The 13,597-nt window shown below is 32.7% G+C and overlaps 1 protein-coding gene across 2 annotated transcripts; it reads right to left on the reverse strand.

Moving 5' to 3' along the window:
- Positions 1–2,632: 2,632 nt before the first annotated feature.
- LOC133183819 (mortality factor 4-like protein 1) lies at positions 2,633–13,508 on the reverse strand. 2 transcript variants are annotated; one of them, XM_061318722.1, is made up of 15 exons: positions 13,405–13,508; positions 12,081–12,127; positions 11,253–11,320; positions 10,977–11,063; positions 10,763–10,851; positions 8,877–8,992; positions 8,478–8,621; positions 8,107–8,220; positions 7,642–7,728; positions 6,832–6,933; positions 6,264–6,352; positions 4,775–4,874; positions 4,588–4,657; positions 3,251–3,335; positions 2,633–2,911 (listed from the first exon to the last, which is right to left on the reverse strand). In XM_061318722.1, the coding sequence occupies exons 1-15, from the start codon at positions 13,430–13,432 to the stop codon at positions 2,827–2,829; spliced, it is 1,311 nt and encodes a 436-aa protein (XP_061174706.1). In that variant the 5' UTR covers positions 13,433–13,508; the 3' UTR covers positions 2,633–2,826. The 2 variants fall into 2 exon arrangements, with proteins under 2 accessions (XP_061174706.1, XP_061174705.1); XM_061318721.1 differs by having other exon boundaries at positions 7,633–7,728.
- Between the last annotated feature and the right edge of the window lie 89 nt (positions 13,509–13,597).

Consider the following 13,597-nt stretch of genomic DNA (forward strand, 5'->3'; position numbering starts at 1 on the left):
TAGTGTGTGCCTTATCTGTTAGTCAATAAGGGGATGAATAGATAATGTATGTCCATAGCATAAATACTGACAAGCTGAAAGTAAGAGTAGGAACATTCTAGGGAGGGTTACAATGAGTGTCATTTTTCTCTAACAAGTTTTTATGGTACAACAGTTTGCAAATGCAATATTTTAATGGGTTAATAATTAAATTTTAACAAAGATGTGTTTGTGAAACACTGATGCCTCCACATGGCAGCTTTTTCAATAGTAGGTCAAACTCCAAAGTCAAGGGGCCAAAATAGTTGGTTTTGTCACAAGAAATACATATATAAAATATGAAAGCCTTAGCACTAATTGGTCAAACATTATGACCAAGGTTTAAGGTTTTCCATCCCTAATGGGACCTAATTCTCTATCTTTAAATATCCATCACGTATATAATACTCTGATATTAATTCAAAGCATTTAACAGTAGAAAAGGATTTACCAAGAGAAAGTTTCAAAAGTGTAATTAACTAAGCAGTAATTAACAGAAATTGCATTGAAGTCTATGGAGACAAGTGATTTTTTTTTAAATAAAAATTCAAATAATAAGAATTTCAATAAATACTCTGGTGGAAAGATGCATTAAATCATTAGATATAGAATGACAATTGAAAAGAATTATATCACTATAGATTTTTTAAAATTGATTTTTATTACTTAGAAAAAAAAAAAGAAGGAGATAACTCTTCAACAAAGGTCAAGGTCATAAATTAGTACACGTTCCATTCTTACATGCTAATAGTAATAAATGGGAATCATGTCTAAATACGAGGGGTTATCAAAAAGTTCATGGACTAGCACCATAAAATTAAAACCGCTTTAGGTACATCAATGAATTTTAAAAACTTATGTTAGCATCATCTTTTCTATCTATAGAATAAACCATAAATCATAAGTTTAATTTTTAAATAATTTTTTAATGATTTTGTAAGCAATGGTATGTTCAGGCGGCGCAACCTCAAATATGTCGTTTTTTCTACCTAAGTGTTAACTGAGAAAAACTCTTTTGATATGACCATTTGTCATCAAAAAATCCCGTTATTTCAGACATGTGGTACGACACAATTGTTCTGTAAAATTTGCAATTTTTATCCCATTCTGTACGTTCTATGAAATTTTAATGTAAATTTTATATGAAGTGTCCAAAAAATAAAGGCTTGAAAATGACGTCAAAAAGGAGGAGGTGTTTCTTTTTCCAGCATTCTATAAAGTTTCGCACCTGGAAAAACTGGTATAGACCTAAAGAATGTTACAACGGGCTACAGAGAAATAAAAAGGATCCAGAGTACTTGTTTTTAAATGCCCAAAAAGATTCAGAGAGATGAAAGATGTACAGTTAATGTCGATTTGTAGTCAGGTTGTCAAAAGTCAGTCACGTCGAAAAGTGACGTTGATCATGTGGCAGAAATTGAACTCCATCAAGATAAGTATTTAGGAATAATCAAGTGAGGATCTTTCCCTTTATACAGATCCATTTACAATATTAAATGCATTGAAAGCAGCTGTTCATGACATTTTTAAGTCATATAAACAAGATGATCTTAAGTTCTTACTAAACTCTAGGTAATCTCATCAAGATAAGAGTATGAAGTAGAGAGAGCGGACATTGAGAGACAATGACGTCTGACGTCATGAAACTAAACGGCGACAGCGCCGGGTGATCATATAATGTCTTTTTTATTTTAGAATAATTTAGAAAATTATCAACGTATCAAGCTAAAATTTTCAACATTTCTTAAACTTTTGGTGTTCTTTGTTTCTTATAAATTTTGTAAGCACAGACTACATAGTATTAATTTTAACGCATCAGTCCACGAACTTTTTGATAACACCTCGTATACTGCGTATTTCACCCGTACACATTTGTTATGTATTCAAATTCATTGAATCTGAGGCTATTAGGGATGAAATACCTCAAGTTTTACAAACATCAATCAAAACTCCAAGGTCATGAGGTCAAAATTGTTCAAACTCTGTCTTGTCAAAAGGAATATGCATGTGAAATATAAAAGCTCTAGCAACAACCAATCAAAAGTGATGGCCAAGATTCAAGTTTTATATGGAATAGTTCCACATTGTTATCCTTGGAATGGTTTAGATGGCTTGTCAATATCTGCTGGTGACAAAACATGCTTCAAGTTGGCCACTGTCAATGGCATGAAAAGTTAGTTGCAATAATTCAGTGAATCACTTGATGGATAAGGTTGAACAGAACCAATCATGTGCTAGGTGTTTTTTTTTTTTTTATTTTGCATGACTTTTACTGCACATTTTAAAAATCCCTCTCAATAAAAAAATTCTTCAAGCCTTGATTTTCTTTTTCTCAAGACATAAATTTGAATGATTTTGAAACATAGCTTAACAGTTAAATCTCTCAACAAGGTCATCTGTTGTTTTCATTAACAAATCCAATATTTACATGTACTTAGTACATGTACACCATTTTACATTGTTAATCATTATTATATGTATCTCAAACATACTCATTCAAAATCCATTACTCAAATACATAAAACAAGTACACTATTCTCAACACTGGTCCATGTTCTCATATAAACATATATACTATAAAATTTAAATTCTGAAAATCTTCCAAATATGGTAATACATGTACATGTTTATTTTCCCATGAGAAGACATTATGGTTCATGTATTATGGCTCAATGAAAAAGTTGTTCAACTTGTCAACATTATAATACAATCAGAATGGTTAGACTAACAAGGTAATTGTTTCACCATCCTCTTCTAAGCTGTTGGCATGAAAGCGATTATGGTTCACCTCCTATGAATGAGATCATTTCATATTGCTTTGCGGTGATATTCAGGGGGAGCAACTATGTAATCATTTAGTGAAAATAAAGTAGACATGTTCTTTTGCATGTACCTGGAAAAGAAAGGAAAGTTACTAAATAATGACTCCATTGAGGTTAGATGAATCAAAGTGACAAATTTAAAACTTTAAGACTACTTTGATAGGGTTTAATATACACTGCATGTACAAGCTGTTAAACTTCTAGTTTTAGAAATTGGTAATTGGCCTATAAATCATTTTCAAAGAGGTGATTTGTGGATAATTTAGACACACAGTATGAATCAAACTTAGGTTTTTAAATGTGTTTAGGTACATTCTTTATTGTGGCCTGAGTTAAACAAAGGACTCATCTTGAAATTAACTGAAATGAAGTCCTTTACAACTAATTCCAAGAAGTTAGATCTGACTTACTTCAAGAAATCCTGCAGGTGATTCTGTAGAAGTTGTATGCTCTTTTCATCCAAGGATGTGTAGGCCAACATTCCTCCTAATTTAACTGCAATCAAAATAAATACGAGTTCTAAAGCAACATAAAACTAGTTTTGTACAGTATTTGTTAACATATAGGGTGGAGATTTATAACTTTATTATGTGCAGGATATTATATCTAATAGGAAATATGACACAGACCTTTTTATGAAAACATCTATCTAACATCTACATGTACACACTACCATATTTACTCAACAATAAGTCAGTTTTCTGGGAGTTACCGTAAATTCTATGCCTAACTTATAGGAGAGGCCTATAAAGATTGGTATTTTTCTGGACAGCAAAATGTAGTATTTTTTAAACAACTCCAATGAATACCATTGATATAAGTCTGGACATAATTTATTTATGTATTTTAATATTATGCATAAAAGTATTTACAGATCAAAACAAAATATTTTATCTTAGGTGTGCATTATTTATTTTGATAATTATGTTATTTTCAATTCTTTCCGTAACTTGTGACTTACTGTAAATCTATCACTTATTGGTTTAGTTGTAATTGCAAAATATTCATATGTACTGTCATATATTTTTGATAAAAAATTTAATATTTATTTTTTAAAAATTAGATCAGAATATAATTCTTGACTAAATTGCAACTTCTTGGGCCTTTTCACCAAGAGGGAAAGAAGTTGATATTGATTCTTGACTCTATTAAAACTCCAAATTAATTGTTTCCCATGTACACACTTATTTTCTTGGGGCACATGCCACTAAATAAACACTGTCAAGTAAGCGATCAGGAAATTTAAGAGACAATAATTTTTTAGGTAAACAAATGAAACTTTATGACAATTACCAAAAATAAATCAAGCGTAGCATTTATAAATCAGAAAAAACAGATATGGCTTGGACATTGAGCACCTTGTAATTATAAAATTTGGTGTCATTTTTCAAAAATATTTGAAACATAGGTTAAAATGTTAAAGCACTGACTTGAAATTGTCAACCAATTCTGACAATAAGTTGTACCAACTTAAAAGCTGGTCAATGGCAAATTCCTCAAATATAAGCTTAAAAAAATACAACAGACTGACTTATAGATGAGTATATATGGTAGTTGATGTTTACCGGTATATTAAACCACAGTTAAACTTGTGGAAAAAACAGAAAGATAATTAGGTGTGACAAAAAGTGTTACTTTCCCAGTCTTTATTTTAGGGACAAACAAATAATGATGTACTGCATTACTTTATCAGAAATTAGAGTTTGAACTAATACAAAGAAAAAATAAGAGTATGAATCTAGGTTACCAAAGAGTCTAAGCAGATGAATAGCACCATAGATCTCGCTCATTGGTTTGTCTGGGTTCTCCTTCAGTATCTACAAAAAGTGAACATTTGTCTTGTTACTCATGTGCTCATATATTACTTTTGATTGATAATAGTGTCTATAAAGAATTGGACTATATACTTTGTGTACATGTCCAGGAAGACTTACCTCTCCATACTGAGGTCTCTCAAACTTGTACAGTAACTGTGTACCTAGCATGACATTGAAGTATTCTCTGATTCCTTGAGTGACCTCAACAACAGCATCTCTGGAAAATCAATTCAAATGAATATATAAATAACATACTGTAAAACCATCTTAGTTTATCTGAGGCAATATGTGAAATTATATTTTGTGGGGCTCAATTTGCCTGGGTACTCCTCTCCCCACCCAACCATATTTACTGCCTCAATTGCACAGCATACATGTAATGGTATCTTTAGTAAAAAAAAACAACATTTATCCATGAAATAACATTCCCATGAAACCTGTAAATTCAATGTAAGCAATTAAAAGAAAAGAGCCCAACTAAAATCAAAATGATTCTGCAGTAGTTGACTGCATATTCCATAGAGTTTTTTACTTACAGAATAAACTCTCAAGAACAAACATTTACATTTCGAGTAAATTGTCAATGTTTTTGTATGACCATGTGGCAATACATATTTCTACTCTGAGTCTACTAATGCTGACAAATCTTTTCACACATTCCATTGTTATCAAATTTTCAAGTTACATGTACTGTAATTTATTTGTGTGATGTGACACAAATATTCTTTAAAATTCACAAGTTTTACATCATTTTGTCATTTCTGTGAGATAAAAATTGTAATTCCCATAGGGAGTGCTAAATAAACAACTAGGGGTAAAAAATGATGGAACTTGGCAAGGGGGGGGGGGGGGGGAGGTCTTTTTTATAAAGTTTTACTTCAATTGGAAAAACTTAGACTGAGAAAATGTTTAAACAGGCCAGAGAGGGACAAAATGTGTCCAAATTACCTGGTTTTAAATTGCACAAAAGATTCAGAGAGAGAGAGAGAGAGAGCTGAAACACATTTAATGCCAACTTGTAGTTCGGGTTATCCAAAGTAAATCACATTGAAAAATAATGTTGCTTGCATGCAGAAACAGACTGAGCTAATACAGTCAAGTGAGAATCTTTTTCTTTTGTACAGTATTGTTGTTTGAAATCAACTGACATATAAACAAGAAGGGATTCAGCCTTTATTTAGCTCCATGGTATGTTGTCAAGAAAAGTGTACTGAGGAAGTGGACAATGAGAAGCAATGGCATTGTTGAACATCATAAAACTCAAACAGCACTAGGTGACCATGACCTTTGTATTTGATGAATAATCAGCGTAAAATCAACACACTGTATCATGCTAAATTTTCCAAAACTTCTAAAACTTTTAATGTTCTATGTTTCTTATAGATTTTGAAACTATAGCCTAAATAATTTTGATTTTATCACACCAGTCCACAAATTTTTTAATAATCCTTCATGCTGTATGTCATAGTAAAAATTCTTATGACTGTACCTATTAAACAAAAAATTATTTTCCATATTTTTATCATCTAGTATTTCTTGATTTCTACATAAGACTAATTTATCATGAAGAGCTTTACAGAGATAGATGTAGAGAAATTGAACATACTTGTTGACATTGCTGGCTTTTGTCGACTTGGAGCGTACATAGTCATCCAGTATATTATCTACAGTTGTCTTGCATGGCAGGGAAACCACCTGGAATTGAACATTACATTCTATATATCAAGGAAAAATAAATTTACCACACAAGATAAATTAGGGTACAAGAATAATGGTACATGAATATGTACATGTAATAAAAGGGGTGTTCAAGATAATAGCAATTTATACTAGTTTAAGACCTACATCCGGATAGCTAAACATCAGAATACATGTACAACGATATACCAAACTGAAGATTTAAATCTTACTTTGTTTGTATGTAAATTAACATTTACACTTAATTCTTCATTCCAAATATCTGTAATTGTTAAAATGTTTGTACTCAGTATCTGAGACCAAGTGGCTAATTCAACTTTACACATACCTAGCACCACAGATGCTAACTTACCATAGTCTCTGTGATCTTCAATACAGCTTTTATGTACAAGCATGAATTAGTTTATGAACAATGTCTAAAAACTTTAATAGACTTGTACAGTTGTATTCCATATTCTTGTTTGTATGGAGGTTACCTGTTTCTGGCGAGTAATTAAGTCCCAGTCATCCACTAACCACGGCTTGAGTTCCTCTGGAATCTTGATTTTGACCTCTATCTTTGCCAAAAATGATTCTTCCTATAAATACAGAATAGAGATATTGAACCTATTTAAGTAAGAACTACTAAACTTTATAAAGCTTTAAGTGTTACAATATATGCAATTACAAATTTATTACAATTCAAGCATTTTGTACCAAACATATACACTACATCTTATATGCAACTGGTACAGAGCACAGCTGCTGTTGTTTTTCAGGGAAATATAGTAGTTAATGTCTTGAAAAAACATCTCATCAACACAATAACAAATTATCATACCACGCTAATGTACGGTATTCAATTTGTCGGCACAGCCAGGTGCTCTTATAAGACTGACAACATCCAAAAATGAGAATCCAATGCTTAAATTTCTGTGGTAGGCTATAACATTCAACCATTTTCATATTCTGATCTGGGTGGATATCAATGTATATAAGGCAGATGATTAATAATGTATCAACCTGTGGTAGGCTTTGACAATCATGTTAATCTTTATTCTGAAGCTGGGTAAATAATTTTATATGTTTTGTGTGGGTTAATTACCGGTAACTGTGCAACATGTTAAGCTATGACATTCAAGCTTTTCTTCATTAGGTGAATATTTTTATGTTTGTGAAGATAAATAAATTGTATCAATTCTGGGGTACATGTAGGTTACGACAGTCTGACACTCAGGCTTTTCTTATTTTGATGTTGGGTGGACATTAATTTATTTGGGGGGGTTAGTAAATTGTACCGATTCTACCGTAGGGTCGGGTCTGGGCCGTTTCCTTTTCACTTCTGTGGAGGGAGTTCCTGATGATGGGGTAGAGTCCTGGGATGCTTGAGATGTCTACAAAAATATTACTCCATATACTGTAAAGTTCATATATAAGCACACTCAAACTTTAACTCAATCCTCCTCTTCAACTGATTAGCATAATCATAAATTAGCAAAAAGTTTAATCACATTTGAGTACTGCAAACGAAACATACATGTACATGCATTAGTTTTAATCATGTATTAGCATATGCATAAAAGCCGACATGAAGCAGCCAATGAAAAGATAAAAGGCAATAAAATATCGTTACTGCTAAAATAAGTACATTTACATTTCACAATGCTCACCTGAGTCACATTTCTCTTTCCTACATGTATATTGTGGCCATAATCTAAGCCAAAGATCTTGTACATTTGTCCTTTTTTTCTACTATTGCTATGTGAACTTACTGTGTCTGTTGTGGGGGTAGCTGGGGGACGACCTCGTTTCTTTGTCGTTTCACTAGTCACAGGAGTAGAGGGAGTGTTTGCTGTTGATTCTGGTGCTGGAGTGGCTGGCCCAGACTGTAAAATTTTTATCAGGAGAAACATTAGATCAGATAAGAAACATTAGGCATTAGACTAAATTTACTTATTTAAACATACTTCATGCCAGCAATGGGATTTTTTTTTGTTGTTGATGGACTCTCCACATTGACAAATAAAAACATGTTGCAAGTTTTTAGAACAATACTTCATTTTACAGATCTGTGCAGAAATAAGTTTCTCACTTAAGCAGAACTAACCGGAAACTCTTTTAATTTATTTATTACAAACTCTACCTCTACAGTTGCTGTTGCAGCAGGTGTACTTGACCCTGGTCGACCTCTCTTCTTCTGTGCTTCTGATTGGCTTGGAGTGCTGGTCTGGGCACTTGATGAGGGTGTGGCCTCTTTGGTCTCTTGAGATGGGGTGCCTGGTGCAGACTGAAAAAATGGAATATAGCAATACTTTCAAGAAGTTTGTATTCATTTAATATGCAGGCAACTTAAAATGGAGATATTGCATTTGATTCTGCAATGAAAATACATGATAAAGTTGTCCTTTTCCACATGAAACACCAGGAAACATTTATTATCAGCAGTGAAGTTGAGATGAAGTAAATGATAAACAATCAATCTCCATTTCCCATCAATCAAATTCTAACATACACTGTATATATTCCTTTGACACTGACTTACATCTGTATCAGTTCGAGTTCTCTTTCTTTTAGGGTCTGACAGAGCAGAGGTGGGTGTTGCACTCGCTGAAGAATCCTGGGAACTGGAAGCTGAGCCCGCACCTGATGCTGGTGTACCTTAAAATGACAAATCATTATGACCGTCGACTATTATCAGGGTAACTGTCATTGATATACACGAAGATAAATATAATTCAATAAACATATTAATGAAGAATTCTCAATGTTTTCACACCCATAAAAAAAGATATACCGGTACATGTACTAGTAGCAATTTATAAACAAAACAATTTTTGATGACTTCAGATTAAAGTTTTCAACAGTTTTACTATACATGGGTGGGATGATACATGCACCTAACAATATGTATCTGGATACAGTACAATAAATGTATCTCAATACTGAATGGACAGTAAAATTGTTACAAAATGACCTTTATCAACCTTTATGCCCAAGTTTTTGTGAAGGAGGGAACTAAGGTTTTAGAAGAAGGAGGGAAACCAGAATGCTAAAAAAAATCCACAAGATGCATTTTCAACTTCCACACATATGCATGTAATTCGGTGTTATGTGTTCTTTCAAATTTATTTATTCTATCTAAGTGCATGTGTTTCCTAGTGGTTCACTGACCCCTTTAAAATTTCAACTAATCAAAACATGGATTGTAAAAGTTTAATTTTTGGTTGGAAGGTGTATTGTGTACCGATATTATAGCATGTATTGTCATAAGTATCTAAGGGAGAGATATCAACATGTATCAGTGTATTTGTATATCACCCCCAACCCTCATACTATAGATTTATCCTTTTTGCAAAAATGGACTTACATGTACATGTAAAATGTTAACAAATTCAATTTTTTTCAAAACCTGATTTTTTTTTTTAAATAATGTGTTGTTATTGAATTTCTGTTTGGATTTACTTGTGATACCCACAAACCTTTTTGTTTGGATGTCTTGTCTGTTGTTGGAGTTGATGCCCTCTCTTTTGTGATTATGTGACACCCACATACCTTTTTGTTTGGATGTCTTCTCTGTTGTTGGAGTTGATGCCCTCTCTTTTGTGATTGTGTGATACCCACATACCTTTTTGTTTGGATGTCTTCTCTGTTGTTGGAGTTGATGCCCTCTCTTTTGTGATTATGTGACACCCACATACCCTTTTGTTTGGATGTCTTCTCTGTTGTTGGAGTTGATGCCCTCTCTTTTGTGATTGTGTGATACCCACATACCTTTTTGTTTGGATGTCTTCTCTGTTGTTGGAGTTGATGCCCTCTCTTTTGTGATTGTGTGATACCCACATACCTTTTTGTTTGGATGTCTTCTCTGTTGTTGGAGTTGATGCCCTCTCTTTTGTGATTATGTGACACCCACATACCTTTTTGTTTGGATGTCTTCTCTGTTGTTGGAGTTGATGCCCTCTCTTTTGTGATTATGTGATACCCACATACCTTTTTGTTTGGATGTCTTCTCTGTTGTTGGAGTTGATGCCCTCTCTTTTGTGATTATGTGATACCCACATACCTTTTTGTTTGGATGTCTTCTCTGTTGTTGGAGTTGATGCCCTCTCTTTTGTGATTATGTGATACCCACATACCTTTTTGTTTGGATGTCTTCTCTGTTGTTGGAGTTGATGCCCTCTCTTTTGTGATTATGTGACACCCACATACCTTTTTGTTTGGATGTCTTCTCTGTTGTTGGAGTTGATGCCCTCTCTTTTGTGATTATGTGACACCCACATACCTTTTTGTTTGGATGTCTTCTCTGTTGTTGGAGTTGATGCCCTCTCTTCTGTGATTATGTGACACCCACATACCTTTTTGTTTGGATGTCTTCTCTGTTGTTGGAGTTGATGCCCTCTCTTTTGTGATTATGTGACACCCACATACCTCTTTGTTTGGATGTCTTCTCTGTTGTTGGAGTTGATGCCCTCTCTTTTTCTTTTTCCCTTGCTTTACTTTTGCTTCTACTTTTTCCACTAAAAACATAAAAAAAAATCTTTACATTGATATGTGTAATCAATCACTGAATCATTTTATTAATTTAAATTTAATAAAACATTCAAAGAAAACATCAAAAACATGAATTTTATCATTTACTTACACATGGGCTTTTAGCAGTTCTTTCTGCTTCTGAATACTGGCATCATTGTATTTCAACACCCTACTCTCTGGCACCCACTCATCCCAACTGAAGTGAATCAATTATTACATGTACATGTGTGCATGTATAAACTTTCCTTTTTTATAATGTGTTAAAAAAAAATGCAGTTGTTTATGTTGTTCAATAAATCTACATTTTACCAAGCATACATAATTTTATGTCATTTTTATTAAGCCAACATATCGTAGAAGCAAATGGCCAGAAGCTGAAACTTACTTTTTGTTCCATCCATTGTAATGTATAAAGTATTGGTTTACTTTGTCCCTGACTTCAAATCTGACACACTAAATAAATAATGTATAAAATTATAAAGGAAAAACACTAAGTCCCAGGTTAATGGGACAGGATAAAATGATATACATGATATATGATACATGTATTACTTTAACACACTTGTACATCTTTGGTGGGACCATATTAAAATTTAATAATTTTCAGACAAAATACAATAAAAATTCACTATGACAGTACCTACCAAATGGAAGACAAAATACAATAAAAATTCACTATGACAGTACCTACCAAATGGAAGTAATATTGTTTTAATGTGATCACTTCCTAAAGAGAATATACACATTTCTATACACATGATTCATAATTTTTTTTTTAAATTTCTAAATCATGTACAGAGTACTGATTTTTACAGCTATAACCTGGTACGTACAATGTATCTTAAAAACATTGCATTCTGGGACACTTATGGCCAACTCAGATGTCATTCCTGCCTAATCATCAGATTAGTTTCTAGACACTACTTAGTGTCCCTTCAATTGAGTGTAATCATGAAAATTATGAAATAAATTTTTTTAAGAATGAGAATTTAGTTACTATTGTCTATAGGCATGAGATGATCTACTGGATCATACTTTATCACAAACCATCTTGATCTCAAACCAGACTGTTTCCACAACATTCTACATCAGTTTCTTGCACCCATTCAAAACATTATATCACCATTTTGATCTCATTATCATAAAAATATACAACTATTTATTGTTAGTAGGCTTTATTCTTTACTTCATAGATTAATTTTGTAATACTGACCTTTGCCTCATATAATAATGGCCCATGAAAGCAAAGCACTTTCTCTCCTATTAGAATATGAAATACATTGAAAATTAGTAATCTTTTCACTAGAAAGATAAATTGCCAGTATGCAATGAATGAATTTTGTGAACCCTATTCTAGCTAAAGTAGTTTTCACAGTGATTGGGAAGGCCATAAAAGTCAATGGGACTATGGCGCAACTGTCAAAGTTTTTAATGGGCCATTTTGAAAGTGAATGGGCCATCTATATATTCTGATGGACCATTTTAAGAAAAAACAAAATAGCAAACGTAAAATACGAAAGGAAACGTGCTTCTTTATTAACCAAATTTTATTCTTTTACGTTTGCAGTGTAGCACATTTAAAGGAACCCGCAAACAAATTGACATTTAAAACAAAAGTAAATCAAGCAAGAAAGTCGTACGCAATATATTTCCAACTAACATCGCTAAAATTTGAATGCGCACCTTGGTGCCACCAATGGTTGATTTAATGCGCGTTTTCACTTCAATGCAACTATGGTGCATGGCACAAGCCCTTCCCAATCACTGGTTTTCATGTGCATTTATTCAAAGTATCTCTTTCAGAAGACATAATCAAATTTCATGGGTACATAGTTAGTTTCATTTTGAAATGTTTTCATAAGAATTACATGACAAAAATTAACCAACATAAAGCACAAACTTTCTTAATTTTCTTCACCTTACTATTTACTCAGAGTCCATGAGAAACATAAGTTCCATAACTTAGTTAGTTACCAATTTTTCTCTAATTTAAGTTCCTTAAATCTGTTTAAATGTCAATAGATACAAGGCTTGTCGAGTGTCTATTGATCCTTTGAAAGTTAAGGAACAAGAGTTTGAGTTGGACAAGGCGTTCTCTATGTTAGAGGAAAAAAAGAATCACTGTGTGTGACTAATAAACAGATAAAACAAATAGCCGTAATCACAGGTACTTGGGTCTTGGTTTATAAATATGTATACCTTTACTTTTTTTACATATCAATAGGTATACATATTTATAAACCAAGACCCAAGTACCTGTGGCCGTAATGGGACAAAGCATATCAACATGCTGAGAAGAACAATATATATTTCAAAATTCTTCTTATTGCATATATGCTTTATTGATCTTTGTGTTTTATAAATTGTTCTTCTCAGCATGTTGATATGCTTTGACCCATCAGTGGCCAGAAAAACTAAAGCATCAAACTTTTCATTTCTCGTCACCCGACTTTTTTCACAGCATCAGCGCACACTTTCTTCACAAACGACCATCCAAATGCAAATATAATATAAGATAGACAAAGAAACAAAATTACCTTCTTGAAATTTCATTTTAGGTGGCATTTTAAATGTGTTTTATATTGCCGCTTAGTTCTAAACAAACCAGAGAAATGCACCAATGTGAAAAACCTCACTTCCGGTTGTGTATAAAACGAAAACTATTAAAACCAACATAGGAGATAGAAACATTCCGGGTTAATTAATTAAATTTTAAAAAAAACTGTGTCG

Source organism: Saccostrea echinata, unplaced genomic scaffold (genome assembly GCF_033153115.1).
Source record: "Saccostrea echinata isolate AGI-Se365-2 ecotype Australia unplaced genomic scaffold, CSIRO_AGI_Sech_v1 ptg000009l, whole genome shotgun sequence".
NCBI lineage: Eukaryota > Metazoa > Mollusca > Bivalvia > Ostreida > Ostreidae > Saccostrea > Saccostrea echinata.